Source organism: Fukomys damarensis, unplaced genomic scaffold (genome assembly GCF_012274545.1).
Source record: "Fukomys damarensis isolate Sample0158 unplaced genomic scaffold, DMR_v1.0_HiC HiC_scaffold_28, whole genome shotgun sequence".
Classification (NCBI taxonomy): domain Eukaryota; kingdom Metazoa; phylum Chordata; class Mammalia; order Rodentia; family Bathyergidae; genus Fukomys; species Fukomys damarensis.
The window spans coordinates 19,162,079-19,177,860 of NW_022900940.1; the positions used below are offsets into that span (position 1 = coordinate 19,162,079).

At 36.4% G+C, this 15,782-nt stretch overlaps 1 protein-coding gene across 31 annotated transcripts in view; it reads right to left on the minus strand.

Moving 5' to 3' along the window:
• The window catches only part of Arpp21 (cAMP regulated phosphoprotein 21), a 153,186-nt gene that overhangs the window by 77,415 nt on the left and 59,989 nt on the right, over positions 1-15,782 (minus strand). For 22 of the 31 annotated variants that reach the window (XM_019208248.2, XM_019208245.2, XM_019208249.2 and 19 more), the window contains 2 exons: positions 5,229-5,337; positions 3,194-3,295 (listed from right to left, as the gene is read on the minus strand). In XM_019208248.2, the coding sequence (XP_019063793.1) occupies positions 3,194-3,295; positions 5,229-5,337 (211 nt within the window). Of the gene's footprint in view, positions 1-3,193; positions 3,296-4,763; positions 4,855-5,228; positions 5,338-15,782 lie in introns of those variants that run through there. The other 9 variants (XM_033757128.1, XM_010629666.2, XM_019208256.2 and 6 more) reach the window with 2 other exon arrangements.

The window sequence follows — 15,782 nt, forward strand, 5'->3', positions numbered from 1 at the left end:
CCAAGACTGTTCTTGACTGTTGTAAGACTACAGGAGAAGGGAAGATATGCCATTTCCAAGATCACTGCAGCTTCCATCTTGGGAGTCTCTCTCCCTCTCCCTCTCCATCAACACTTTTTCCAGGGAAAGTTAAATACAACGTTGGACACCCACCCTATGGGGAAAAGTGAAATCCACTTCATAAAGAATTTAGATTTTCAGACTATTGCCCGTGAATTATTAAGGGCTGCCAATAATAGTATGTGTGATCATGGACTTAGATAACTTCTCAGAGAAATCTTCAGATAATTGTATCCTCAGTGGACAGTTTATACGCAATCTCTGGTGGAAGATTTTTTTTTTTGTACCGGGGATTGAACTCAGGTCCTTGCGCTTTCAAGGCAGAGCATCGAACCACAGAGCTAAATCCCCGGCTCTGGTGAAAGATTTTGAGCTAGAACTATCTTACCTTGAGCTAGAAGGATTCCTAAATTCTTGACTCACAGAAACTGTGAGATAAATAAGTATTTTTAAGTTACTCAGTTTTGGAATAATTGGGCATATAGCAAAAGTAGCCAATGAAAGAGAATACCAGTGGTAAGGGCCTGTCTCTACCTGAGCTTTAGAGGGAGGAGAAAACCACTGGACTTTTTTCCATCTTTCCAGGTATAAGGGTTATAAAACCTTACAGGAGTTTGAGAAACAATAGGGAACTTTTCCTTGGATACATACATATGTGTATGACCCTAACCTCTTACAAATAATATCAGGGTCTCCATTTAATTTTGAAATTCCTAGTACATGAATATTTTGAGTAGTATATCAAATTTAATAACCTGCCGTATTATATCTGGTTAAAAGCAATGCCTGGTACAGGCTGACACCCCATTTGAACTACTAAATCCAGAAATATTGGCTCTCAGAGAGCCTATAAAAGAGTCTATATCTCTATTCCTATAAAGGGAAGCAGCCACATAATTTAAAAGAAGGTTGCTAAATGATGTTTTGAATAGAAAGGACTTGGCAAAATATTGGCATTTTAAGATTTCTTACATTTAAGTCTGCTTTACTTGTGTGAAAATTTCAACTCAGTTGGGGGTGTAGCCAAGCAGTAAGGCTCTTGCCTGGTATGTGCTAGTCTCTAAGTTCCACACACACACACACACACACACACACACACACGGTTAATAGAGCATGTGGCCATCAAGGCTTCAAATGGCCAAGTTTGCCTTAAAGAAATTTCCAACTTGGAGTGCAGTTCCCAACTGTTAGTCTTTTTTGAAAGGAGAAGTCATTCAGACCCTTTTCCCTGTGAGGATCTCCCTGTGCACATGGGAAACAGCAAACAGCATAAGCTACTCCGGTGCCATTCTCATCCTAGGCAAGTACCTTGTGACAGTAGGATTGGTCAGATAGCTCTCAAGTGTTAAGAAATGTGGCACAGCTAGAAAAAAAGTATAATATTAATTATGCATTATCTGCATAATTCATATTTGCTTTTTTATTCACAAACTGCTTGATGTATTTGACTCGCCAGAATCAAAGCATAAGGAAAAATGTTTGTGTGGGTTTTCATGTGTATAAATAAGAGAGAGAGAGGGAAAGAGAGAGAGAGAAAGAGAGAATAAGTAAAAATTAAAAACTCAATCGAATCTCTCCATGTGGGTCTTCAGGAAGAAACATGCCGCTTCCCAGCCAGCCCACTGTGCAGGTGTCCTTGCTGTATCGTGCCTACAATAGATCCTCTATTTCATTCTGTATACAGCAAACACAAAGGCCCACTATGCGTCAGGCTGTGCTTTGCCCTACCACCGATTCTGACCATATGAGTCTAAGTAGATCATCTATCTGCAGAGTTCAATTCTGTCCAGAATTGCTTCCAGACATCCAGCTATGGCAACTTCATTTCCTTGTCTCCTAATGTCAGAACTCAGCCAGATTATTCAGTCCTCAAACTTCTGTTTTAGTGAGTTCAAGTAAGGTGGCCGTGGATTTAAATATGAATGAAATGCGGTGTTGGGAGAGGTAGAATCTTTCTTGGAGCCTCAAGTTAAAGGAAAGACTCCAGCTGAGGGATCAGGGACAAGGGTTTCAGCTTGAAGCCACCACGGACAGCAGCCATCGTCAGCTAGGCTGTGGTCTAGCTGCTGGCCAGAGTCAAAGGCTCCTCCTGACCTAGCAGAAGTAGAAAGGCTGGCCACCGAGAGTGTCACAAAAGACCTGGAGTTTTTACTTCTTCGGAGAAAAGGACCATAACACTTGAGAAGGCTCCAAATCTTTTTTTTTTTTTTTTTGGCATGAAGAACTATGGTGATTGGTTGCCCATTTTACTTCCTTACATATGGATTCAGCCTTTACTTTTTTACTTTTTATTTTTATTTAGCTTCTCAACTGCCTTTTGTCTTATGGGTAAAGAATTTAAGAAATCTCAGCCACATTATTTTCTTGGAATTTTAACAAAACCAAAATTTTTAATGATTATTCCTTTGACAAATTGTTCCCGGATTTCATTGGTGTGGAATTGAGCATTATATTGCTATTATTATCACTATTTTATTAATTATTGTGGGATTGGGAATTTAATGGCACTAAGCTATATACCTAGCTCTTTTATTTATTTTATGTGTTTGTGTTTTTAATTTTTAGACAAGGTCTTGATAAGTCAAGTTGCCCTGGCTGGTCTAGAAGGGGCAAATCTACCTCAGCTTCCAAGAGTGCTGGGATTACAGGTATGTATCACCATGCCTAGTGAAATAAGCATTATTATCTAACTTTAGTATAAGGACCTGTCTGTGTTTACTAAGAACTCAGAAAGTACTGCATAAATATACACACATGTATGATCAGTAAACTCAGTTTTGTAATTCTTTCCTATGCACAGTGCTGATCTATAAAATCACTAATAGCTTTTCTGTGGCCTAACATGGATGTGAAAGTAGTTTCTGCAGCTCTGACAACCCTCTCCATACAAAAGGTCTATTTTTACTGACTCAAATTACACCTTGCTCCACTCCTCTTGGTCACACCCAGCCCTAGTCTCCAATTACTTCCCTAAACCAGAATCTCTTCTAGAAATACCTCTCAGCTTCTGCAGTTCTATTTGCTCGCTGGCTCTGGTCTCCTCAGTCCCTGCCAGCTCACTGTTTGGGGAATGAGACTGCCTTGCTGCTGAGGGTAGAACCACACTAAAGAGGCAATTAAAACAACTACTCACATCGTGTGCAAATATTCTCTCCCTCACTCTCTGATATTCCTCTTCTCTCTCTTCAATTGATTTACTTCGTCTGTCATCTCTAAATGGATGCATTCTGTTTTTCTGAACAGAAAAAAGAAATCAGGAGGGTTATCCAAGTTGAGTTGATAGAGATCTGCAGTTAATCAACTGTCAACTAAGAACAATAGATGTTCATTTAAATAAGTGGAGCATGATAATTCTCACTCCTTCTAGTCTCTAAGGAGAGTGTTGGGTGAGATACATGGACTTTGTGTGTGCATAGTACATAGTGATGGGAACTGTTTACTGCTCCTAGCTGCTTCCTTGCTGGATGTATTGGCATAGGTATTTCCAAAACTAACATACCTGAGGTGTTCAGCCAGTTTGGGTATGAGGTGGCTTACCAGGGACCCACTCTGTTTCCTTTGTTAACCTGCGTATTTCTGATTTAAAAAAATAAAGGAAGGAAGGAAAGAGGGAAGGAAGGAAGGGAAGGAAGGAAAAGGAATGAAAAGTGGAAGTAGCTAGTACAAGATGGTGCAGGGAAGAAATAGCTTTGAAAATGTACCTTGAAAATAGCTTCCAAATGTAATTATTAGAGAAAGAGCAAGTGAGTAAAGAAAGCAGGGGACAAAAAGGAAGATGTGGACATTGTATCTTTATCTCCTTTTGTGTTTTTTCTTCGTTCAGAGATTGATTCTGTGAATTGTCTCTGGCATATAAAAAGGGTCTGAGGCTTATAAACTAAATCTAAAACATCTGTTAGTTCCTAGGGGTCAATACCAAGTGAAATGAATCAATTCAAAGAACCCAGCATGAGGAATGCTCTTCTTTATCCTCTCATCTGAACTGCTTTTTGCCTCTTGACTGCCCTCCTATCTCCTTTTTGCCGTTCCTGAGAACATGCTCTGCACTAACCACATTCATCCATCCACTCAACAGAGGCTGGCTAAGTACACAACACAGGCACGTGTTTCAGAGTCAACATGAGCCACGGGGTAGCTCAGTGGTGGTGGGAGGAAACGAGATGCAAATGATGAACAAGTTGAAAAAAAAAGTGCATCAGAGATGCACATACTGGCTTCTGGTGACTCATTATTAAAATGATAACTTGACTGAGATGCATATTGTCTTACCTTTAAAAATTCTCTAAAGCAGTGTCTTTTTCTAAAAAATCTATTTTGATTGTCAGAGACACAAAGTATAATCGCAAAGGTATTTATATGATTTTCTACTGTTATTACTTATATTTTGTTTTGTCTTGCCACTTACTTAGTTTTCTTCCTAACCATCCTGAGCTTCTGCATTCCCCATGTAGAGAAGAGATTTAGTAAAGTCTCTTTACCCTTGTCCCAGTACCATGATTAAAGCTACTCTAGAACAACACAGTGTTTTGTCACAAGCAAAATACACAAGGATACAGTTCTGCTACATTTCATGCAAAATGAGCAGACAATTTACATGGACCATAAAACATGGAAAGGAGAAGGGGTGGGAGACTAGAACATGAACTCAATTGTTTTCTGTGAAGACTTATTTTAGGATAGTTGCAAAATCCACCTGTCCTCACCATTACAAGGTTTGTTCTTTACAGCTACACCGGTTGATCATCGGTCCGTATTGATAATCCAGCTCAATTTGTGCACAACTGAAGGACAAAGCTGTAGGGAGTGGAACGACTGCCATAGTTACACAGACATCTGGAAATGCGACTGACAAAGCTTTTCCCCACAGCTCGGAGCCTGTGGCATCCCGACCCCCCAGGACATGCAGCAGGATCTGCGCCAAGCACCACCCATGCAGCCCCACACAGAGCCATTGCTAAAGCAACCAGGACATGTTTTTGGCTGCCCACTGAATGCCAAAGGGGGAGGCAGGTAAAGGCAAAAGGCTTGGAGAGAGCAGGATAATATCAGAGGCACAGGAGAGTCAGGAGGGAAGAGGGCATAACAGAGGAACAGAGGGACGACAAGAACATCAGTCAGCCCACCTTCAAAAACAACAATGTCAGCCACTCTCAAACTTGAGAACCAACCTGATTGTCTTCTTTATCAATACTAGAGTTATCTCGCTTCAAGATAAACCGCTTCTGGGATTCTTCACCTTTTTCATCTTTTAAATGTTCACAAAACCTTTGCTCTGGTCTGCCAGCAAAGTAAAACATATCAATAAAAAAGATTTTTCCCCATTTAAAGTTATTTCTTAGTGTTGTTTTTCCCCCATAGTGGCATTTAATTTTTTAAAAAAGTTTAAACGTGGCTTTGATATCAGAGTTGCTGGCAATATACAGGTAGGTAATAATCTGTCAGTTCACAAATGTCATTAGAATACCTTCTGCTCTTTTGAATTCGGAATCTTGTTTGCTGCATGCTGATCATCATGGCTGAAGTTAAAGAAAAATTTAAAAGGCCCACACATATATAGTGTATTGACATTTTCTTTGCGTACTTTAGACTTACTCCTGAATTCAAGCAAGTTCTCACTCATATTCTTAAACAAATGTACATGTTTGGAACTTGAGAGTTCGTTAATCTGCCAATGGCTAGAAACTGAAAGTATACCTCCCATTACCTCAGTAATCCTCCGAATCCACAATAAAAGATCATTTGAAAGTCACTTCTATCTATCTCCAATGACAAACGCTCCCCAGTCTGACTCCACTAGACTCTGACATTCTTGATCATGTCCTGTATATCAGTCCAGTAAGTGGAAAAACTGTAGATATTTAATTTAAACAACTTAATAATGATTGATTAGTATAGGAGAGATGCTCCAAGCAGTTACATATTATTGCTTAGTTACTTGATTTTTTTGAGGTTCTTTTAAAATTTGGTATAATTGGGCCGGGGATTTAGCTCAGCAGTTCGGTGCAACCTTGCAAGCGCAAGGACCCGGGTTCAATCCCCGGTACCAAAAACAAACAAACAAACAAAATTTGGTATAATTAAAAGGAATGTATGTGTTTCTACATTATCTCCCATAATTGTCACTGCATACACCAGAACGCAATGAACAACCTAGATTTGACTTCAACCACAAGGGAGGTGCTAAACATTTGTCCCGAGTTTAGAAACAGTTACAATTTAGGACTTTCATTAAAATGTCTCAGTCATAGCTGGTGCACTACTTCTGAAAGTCCTAGCATAAGGCGAATTTGTTTTAGACTAAATTCTTTAAGCGGAAAATATTAAAATGAGATTTCAGGATAGTAACTAGAATATAAGATCAATGTAGGCAAAACTTTTAAAAAATATTTAATCATTAGTGCCCAGATCCATGCCCAGAACATAGGAAGTATTCATCTGAATAATAAATTAATCAATGTATGAATTAATGAAAGTTTAGCATGGATAGTCATAAATAACTGTAATTATGAGACAGATTCAAAAAGTCACTGAATAAGGTATGAGGTCATATATACATTTTGTGGTTATAAAACAGAATGAGAAAATCTAGTTAGAAAGAATATAAATTCAAATTTAGAGCATCAGGAAAATCTTTAAAAATTGGGTTTAAGCTTCATGTTGACCAAAATTAATCATAGTTTTTAAAAAAACTAAGGCTACATAGAAGAAAGAAAGGAGGTAGAAAAGAAAATTTGTTTCCTTAATTTCAGAATGTCTCAATTTAAAGTATCAGTTGTTTAAATGTTTTTTCCTTTCTTTATTTGTTTTTCATAGTTGCATATATTCAGAAAAATGATATCACATAAACAAAATGCATCAAAATACTTGTTGATATTAAGGTTAATATTTAGATCATGGTATTTCTTTATCTGATAAAAATAAAATATGCAAAATTCTATCTCAGTAACTACTTTTCAAATCTCTTGATCAAACCTTTTCCAAAATTAGGATGTAATATTTCAAATGAGTAAGCCCTTTATTTTTATTTGAAAAATATTTTGAGTAATCATAAAGTAACCATTAGCAATTGGCTCAGAAAGAATTGTGAAGAACTAAGAAGATTTCTCCAGGTTTGTATCATAGAGAACTATTTGCAACTCTAGAGCTGAAGAATAGTTTTCAGTTTAAGTTCATGCAAACTAAGCTATACAACTAAATAGTAGAGTGATTAAACCAAAAATCACCTGTAATGCACCCCCATACTATAGCTTTTAAAAAATCTATTTTCCAACCAATTTAACACCAGAGAATATTACTTCTAAGCTATCAAATGAATAAAACTAAAATAATGTGTCATGGGCCTATATATACCATGATAAGGAATTACTATTAATGTGATAATATGGGAATGGAACTCCAAGAACAAAATCCTCAAAGCTATCAAAGTTATAATTTTAATTAACTTGGGGATGACTAGCATTTACTACACATCTCATGGCTGTGAGTCACACATTGCCTCATTTTTCACTTTTGGTGGATTTTCGTGCATGAGTATTAGTTTTAGCATTCTCTTCATCATCACCAAAAAGTGCAGAAAATACATTTAATCCTTATTTTATATGGAAAATAATTTTCTCTTCTCAGATAAAAATACATCGTTCTACAACCATAGCACATATCTACTGTGAAACGCATCGCTGTTACGAGGTGAATAGCGCAAGCACATCCAGCCAGTTTCTTGGCATCTCCAAACTGTGAAAAGTTAGAATTAAGTTCTCATTATTTCTTAGCTAGACTTTGCCCAGGGATAGAGAAACTGTGTGGCTAGGGAGGACAATCAAATCATGTCTTCTATTGAATCAATTCCAATTTCAGTTAGATTTTTTCCCCCTTAAAACTTAAAACAGGTGTACACTCACTATTAATATTGCCATTATTATTTTGGATTTCATGTCTAAGAATAAATTCAAAAGAAAAAGTAATACTTTAATACAGTGCTCTATTGTCCCAAACAGTAGAATCTACACTAAGAATCTACAGTGTACTGGGTAACTGGAGGTACATAGTATATAATATGGAGCTTTTAAAAGTGATATCCACCCAGGTGTGGTGGCTCACACCTGTAATCCCAGCACTCGGGAGGCTGAGGCAAGAGGATTGCCTCGAGTTCAAGGCCAGCCTGGGTTACATAGTGAGTTCCAGGTCAGTCTCAACTACATAGTGAGACCCTGTGTCAAAAAAATAAAAAACCCAAAAACAAACAAACAAAAAGTGACATCCAGTACCACTAACTAGCGCATACAATTGTTTTTATAAATTTATAAAAAAGCATTTTTAAAAAACATGGAAATAGCTTGATCATATTTATATAAAAAACTATAATGTATAATAAGAAGGATATTGTAGCCATCGGTATTTCTGGATGGTGAGGCAACAGGCAATTTTATTTCTAACTCTTTATATTTTGTGATTATCATAATACACAGATATTATTTTACAGCAACAGAAAATGAAAACTATTTCCTACCTCAGAAAGGTAGGAAAACAATTCAACAACTTAATAGTGATTTATAACCAATCACTGGATTAGAGACCATTAAAATAAAGTTATATTTTGAATATTGATAAATTATTCTTCCATGGTATGTGTTACTTTATAATGAGCTAAAATAGGTATTAAGATATTTTGTTGTTTAAGCCAGTTCTTAATATTTGTAACACATTGCTACATTAAAAATATTCCAGACTTAATTTTGCTCCCTGCTTCTAGTCTTGGCTTATCACCTTAAGGCCTGCTACTGTGTATAAAATCCTCCTTTTCTGCAAACTCCTCTCTTTATTGCCATATCCTTCTTGATCTATAAACATAGAAAGCATTTGTGAATGATAATAACTAAATGATAATATTTAACTTGACTTTTTCATCTTTGATGATCAAGTACTAAAGCAAAGGTTCAAAGGGGAAGGGAAAGTACAGGGGTGGGGGAAAGGAAGGGAGGGAAAGAAATAAATATGAGAAGAGAAGGAAAAATGGCAACAAAGTTTTTGTAATTATAAGGAGTGGAGAGGTGGAAGGGAAGGAAGATAAATAGAAAAAAAAAACAAGAACTAAAATATATCATGTACAGGTACAAATTCTCAATGGTGAATGTGATCATGATGTACACTTCAAATGTACCAATAAAGTTAATTTTTAAAAATAAGAGAATTCAACCAAGCAATTCATTTTTCCAAGAGGGTAGAGAGGCTGTTTTTCATATGTGTTTTTCTTTAAAAACAAACAATAAATGCTTACTAGTAAAAAATAAAATACAATGATAAAATACAAAATCTGAACAAAAGAAGAGAAACCAGATTAGACCCTGGAATGTCAAATTCATAGCATAAGACCTTGGTTATTCAAGAGGTGTACTGAGCAATACCATTGATGGGGCATACAAATCATAGATCTACTTAGCTTAACAAAACAGGCATATTTCTTCAGGTTTGCCTATAAATTGGCTATTTCTATGCAGGAACACTATTGTTAATGGTAGAAAACTGTATCACAGAAGGGCAACTCTTCAAAATTGTATGTACCTGATCTTATAAAAAATGCCTATGAAACAATGTACATATCCATTTTCAAATACACATTCAACATTAAAAATTTTTCTAGGATTTTGATATTATTTAATATTTTATGTTTTAGCTCATAAGTCCCAAACATCTTTAAAACTGATTTCTGGGGCCAGAGATTTAGCTCAGTGGTTCTGCTGCTTGCCTCCCACGCACCAGGACCTGAGTTCGATCCCTGGTACCAAAAAAAAAAGAGAAAATGATTGCTATTTGAGAGAATATTCAATTACAGGAATTAGTGTATCATTAAGAATTATGACTAGCTTAGAATAATTTTGTTTCTTGTATTTTCAGAAACCCCAATTGAGTTTTCTAAGGAAACCTACAGACAAATGATCTAATCTTACTCTTCATTGTGATATTTGCTGCAATGTGCTTAAGCACGCATTTCTGTCCTGATGACCTTGGATAGAAGGCACAGCACTCGACACGTTGGGCTCAGTTCTTTTCACTTCCAGTTCTTAAGGACTGCATGCTCAATTACAGTATATGAATTTCTCCAAGTTTTATAATTTCAAGATTTTCTCACTAGTAAGGACAAAATAATTAAAAAGATGACTAGACCAGTTAATTTTCCTTCATGTTCTCCATCCTTCTACTTCAGTACTGTATAAAAATGAAAAGGTAGCAATACCAAGATATCCAATGACTCAAAATTCCACTTTCTAAAAAAATGCATTTTACCACATAAACCGATAACTTCATATGAAGTGAACAAGAACTAGAATACTATAACACAGCTATAGCTTTAATAATTAAAAACATAAAAAACCGAGAAGCCAGCTCTACAAAAAAGTTATCTTGTCATCTTTATAGCTTGTTCATGTGTAACATTTTTGCAATTTGTGTAGTCTCTAGAATAGAGGTGTTTATTTGCTGTGTTGCATAAAATTGACGGTAAGAATATTTACCTAAAATATTTACTAAAATTTAATATGGATTAAATATGAGATGTAATGAAATGTGATTAATATTTAAATTTTTAAAAATTCTTTAGAATAAAAGACACATTTCATGGTTATTTGACTTTGGGGAAGAGCCAGAAATCATACGGCGCCAGATAAAGTGTACAAGGGCTCACTGTAACGTTTCTTTTTCTTTCTTTCTTTTGTTTGCGGGGGGGCTGAGACAGGGTGTCACTATGTAGTTGAGACTGACCTGGAACTCACTATGTAGCCCAGGCTGGTCTCGAACTCACAGCAATCCTGCCTCAGCCTCTCAAGTGCTGAGATTACAGGCATGGAACTCACTGTAATGTTTCTATGAGCCTGCCTTGCTCCTGGATGGCCCCAGGCAGCAGCAGTCACTGTATTTTTTATCATGCTATGTAGACACTCGTGAAAGAGAACATCCAGAACTGCTTCAGAAAGTCAAAAGAATGACGGGACAAATGTGTTTGAAGTAATGGTATTTTGAGGAGGATTAACAGCAACGTGTCTTGAGCTAGTAGTAATTTTCAAAAACTTAAACACTGAATGTACATTTCTTTCTTTTTTTTTCGGGGGCGGGACCGGGGATTGAACTCGGGTCCTTGCACTTGCGAGGCAGGCCATCGAACCGCTGAGCTAAATCTCCAGCCCTGAATGTACATTTCGATCACTTGTAGTAGATATAAGAATGCTCTCCAGTTCAGTGCCAGTCACTAGAAATGCACTCAATAAATGTTAGAAACTAATTATTACACTGTTCATATTCTCCCAAGTAAGCAAAATCCAGAAGTGCACCAATAAATACTGAATCAACAAAAATGTGAAGGCAGCATTTTCAGTAGTGTTAATATTATTATATTGTAAGAACATATAATATTCAAATAATCATTTGATTTATGTATTTCCAAATTAAACAGAATTTTATGAAAGTAATGTTGCCATTGGAAACCGTTAAATATGTTTGTAGTTTCTTAGGATGAAAATGTTTTTATTTATGTATTATAATGTTGGTGTACATAATAAAAGTATTCCTTTGAAGGGTACATGCAAATACAGTATTTTAATTAATGAGTAGGTCCAGCATTGCCAGTGCAGTTGTCGATAAAAACTTACCAATATTTTCATATATAGAGAGAGAGAAATGCTGTTTTTTTTTTTCCCCCTGGTTTTGAAGTCAGAGAGTGGTGAGAAGAAATTAGCAAATTGGAAGATACACTTGCCTGGGAGTGCTATGGACTGTGGAGGAGCTGGGAGTCGGAAGTGGTCAGACTGTGGGACCAAATAGATTAGGTAAATCCCACCCACCCCACCCCTCTCTCTAATTGAAGCCAGGGCCTTCACATTGAGCTACATTCCCAGCCCTTTTTAATGTTGATACAGAATCTTGCTGAATCACTATATTACCCAGGCTGGGCTTGATCTTAATCTCGTGATTCTCCTGACTCAGCCTTCCAGACTGCTGAGATTACAGGTGTTGTTACCAGCTCTGGAAAATATTCACTTCCTTTGGGAGACTCTGTAGTTGGAAGATTTGAACCAAACTTGATAATATATTATTATAAAATCTATTCGCCCTACCATACTCTCATCTTCAAATATTTCCTAAAGTTGCTCAAGGTATGATATGTTGTGATGGCTGTCATATTATAGGTCAATGTAAAGCAATGAGTGGGTTCTCAGGTGCTGCACCTGATTCTGATGCCCGCAAAGCAAGGCTACACATTAAAATAACCAAGAACAACAATTTTGCTACTTTTAGAAAAATTGTATTTTTAGGGCAATACTATATAGTGAGAACATGTATGTACACATAACTTTTTTTCTGACTGGTCTAAACTGCATGTTACACATGCTGCACTCCCACATTTTTCAACACGGGCTTATAAGACATACTGAATTCTTACAAGCATGAATACAGGCTTCATAAAAGTTATCTTGACTTCTGAAACCATGAACAGAAGATGGGTGTATTTTGTAAACTATATTTCTTTGCTCAAAGCATAATGCCCACAGTACTGAACCTTTGAGGATTTTTTCTGTTTTGCCTGAGATGGTTGACCAGTACGTAAGTGTGGTTTGTCTCACTTCTAAGTGTGCCAAAAGAATTTTTAATCTGGTGTTCTGGGGTTTTGGGTTTGGGAGTTTTGTTAGCTCCAGAGTTTTACCATCTACCCTAATATTGTCACTGTTTAATTGTGTTCTCTGGACAACTTTAAAAATGACCAAATGCAAATTAGGATTTTATAAAGAACCAATGAACAATCCTGAAAGAATGATTTTTCTTTTTGCTTTTCAGTATTATTTGAGAACATGGATTCTATTCATGTTAGTTCTTTCCCTAACCACAGGAAAAGAGTCAAGATCCAGTAGCAGAAGCAGTGACTCTTGATCTTGGTCATTTGTCAATTGACTAAAATCAAGTCTTAAATCTCAGTTTTCTCTCCTTTAAAAAATCTAGCTTTATCTACTTAGAATGTTGAAAGTAGTGAGCAAAATAAATTATCAAGCAAACAAATGAATGCAGGCTTTAAATGTATAATTACTGCAGAGAAAAGCTTTTTTAAAAATATGACATAAAGGATGCTATGGAATAAAAGGGACATGCATGTTTTCTATCCAAAACTAAAAAGTAAATTATATATTCACACTGAAAGATCTGTAAAGAAATTAAACTAATAAAAATATATGACAAACTTATTTTCTCCCCTCAAAGCGTATTTCTGAGACTTACCTCTCTCAAGTACAGAATCTTGTATTCTCTGAAGAGAAAAATAACATGGAGAAAATAATATTTGTGGGAAACGATACAGAGCTTGACTGTTGTTAACTAATATCTCACTTTGAACCTGAGAATTAATTTAAGATCAAGGAATCTTCACAAAAAATGGTAAAATGTTTGAGGTGATGGATACATTAATTAGGATATTTTCGTTACTCTGATTTGATTATTAAGTAATGTAAACATGTTTCAAAACATCACATTTTACTATGTATGTGCTTATAATTATTATGAGTTACCAAAAAAGGAACCATATGTCTGTTCACTAAATAAACTTCGTGCTTTCTCCTGAGAGAAATGTGATCCTTGGGTTTCTGATCTCTGGCTTCTAGTCAAATATTTTTTCAATGTTTTTCTTATGAGAAGTGCACAATAAATTTACTGTGCTTAGAAATGATAAAATGCCAAGCAACCACTTACAGATTTCTAAGAGGCACTTAGGTAAATTGATGTTTGGTCTTCTTCAGGGGATTATTAAGTGACCATCAGTCTTAGGATGATGCTCAGTTTGTGTACAATGCCACTCATATTCCTAGATAAAGGAAAAGTAACACGAGGAATATGGGGGATGCTGTTTAGTTTTTATTTTGTTTTATTTTGGTATAAGTGCAATCATTTGTAAAGAGTGAATGCCTCAGTGTCAAGAAGCAAAGATTCCCATTTGAATCCTGCATCCCTACAGGAAACTGAACAGAGTAGGTGTTCCCTGGCTCTGGCAGGCTGCACCCCAGTCCCGCCCGTGTCTGCTCATTGAGAAGGGAGAATGTCCCAGGATCCTGCCCTCCATGGCAGTATTACCCATCACATCAAGGATTCTTGGTTGACTTGTGTTTTTTGTTTGTTTTGCTTTATTTTTGGTACCAGGCATCAAACTTGGGACCTTGCATGTGAGGCAGGTGGCAGAACCACAGAGCTAAATCCCTGGCAGAGATTATTAACACAATCAATTTACCTTATTTGCTTTACCTATCAAGAAACTCTATTTAGTGCTACATTGAGTTTCATTGTTCTTATGACCTACTACATAGAAAGCTCAGTTAATCATCATTTCTGGAAGAAACAAACTGCCACAATCACAGCACACCACTGATTGCTCTGGGCAAATGCCTAGGTTCATACATTTCAGAAATAATTGTGTGCCTAGCATTTGACTCTTATAGTGTACATTTTTACTTAGCAGTTTCTAAATTCTTAAATCCTCTTATTGTGTACTTTTAAACCAATGCCTTTGGGTCCCTATTCCTATTTCACAATTTGGGGAGTGTGTAACTACCCTCCTTCAGTGGATCTGCTATACTTTTCTTTGCTCTGCACTCAAGTGTAGAGGATTTAGACTTGAGGCAGTCTGAGAGGGTAGCTGTGGTAGAAAATAAGAAAATTATGTTTAAGAGATGACAGCCTTTTAACATGGAAAACATTGGGGGTAAGGTAAGTAGTTGCTGTTACAACCACAAAGACATTCCAACATACACAGGCTCTCATTGTCTGTGGCTAATCTTGGCCTTTCTGAAGACACTAATGCAAGTGCCTCCAAACGGTACATTCTGAGTGTGTAGTCTTTTTTCTGAGAGGAAAGAAAGGAGAAGGAAACGGGGAAAGAATCTCTATTGCAAAAATAAACACCTTCATGCTAAACTTATAAAAATGCAAGTAAAGGAGAAAATTGAGATGAGAGACAGAAAAAAGCTAACTATAATGATATATATTTGTAGTATCTAAATATTTTAACATAGTCAATGTTAATATTTTAGCCTCATTGTTAAATATAAAATGTAACATTATAGAGAAATATAGATATCAATTGTACTACTGAGAAAGCAACGACTCTAATACTTCTATTTTAGTTATTCAGTGGGCTCATTGGAATCTGGTATAATAAGGAATTCTGATATCCAGAATAAAAACTTCTTAGCAAGTGAAATATATTCCTTTCAACATAAACAGGTATAGGGTAAAGGAAATAGTTAAATTGGAAAAAAAAACCCACAATGTAGAGAGCCTTATCTCAAAGACTGAATGTTTTAGCTCAAGAAAAATGTAGTCAATTCTGATTAAAATCATCCACAGCCATAAAGATCCAGTTTATGAACCAAAGATGTGCTTGGAGGCAATTTGGATCACATGCCCTCACCTGTTCTTACGCTGGCTAGTGCTGAGGACCAACACATTTTCAGTGCTGCTGGAGCAAGGTGTTTTCACTAATTTTTTAACATGTGATATCAGCACCATGTTGGCTGTCTCCCGAAAGAATACACTTATCCTTTGCTACCTTTCCTGGGTATCCTCAACTGGAGCCCATGCCTTGGTGATAGCAATACTCAGACAAGTCTTTGTAGCTCTGGTCATTTCCTTTAGAACATAGCCTATTTGTCAATACCAGATCTTTCTCTCGCTCTTTCTTTCTCTCTTTCTTTCTC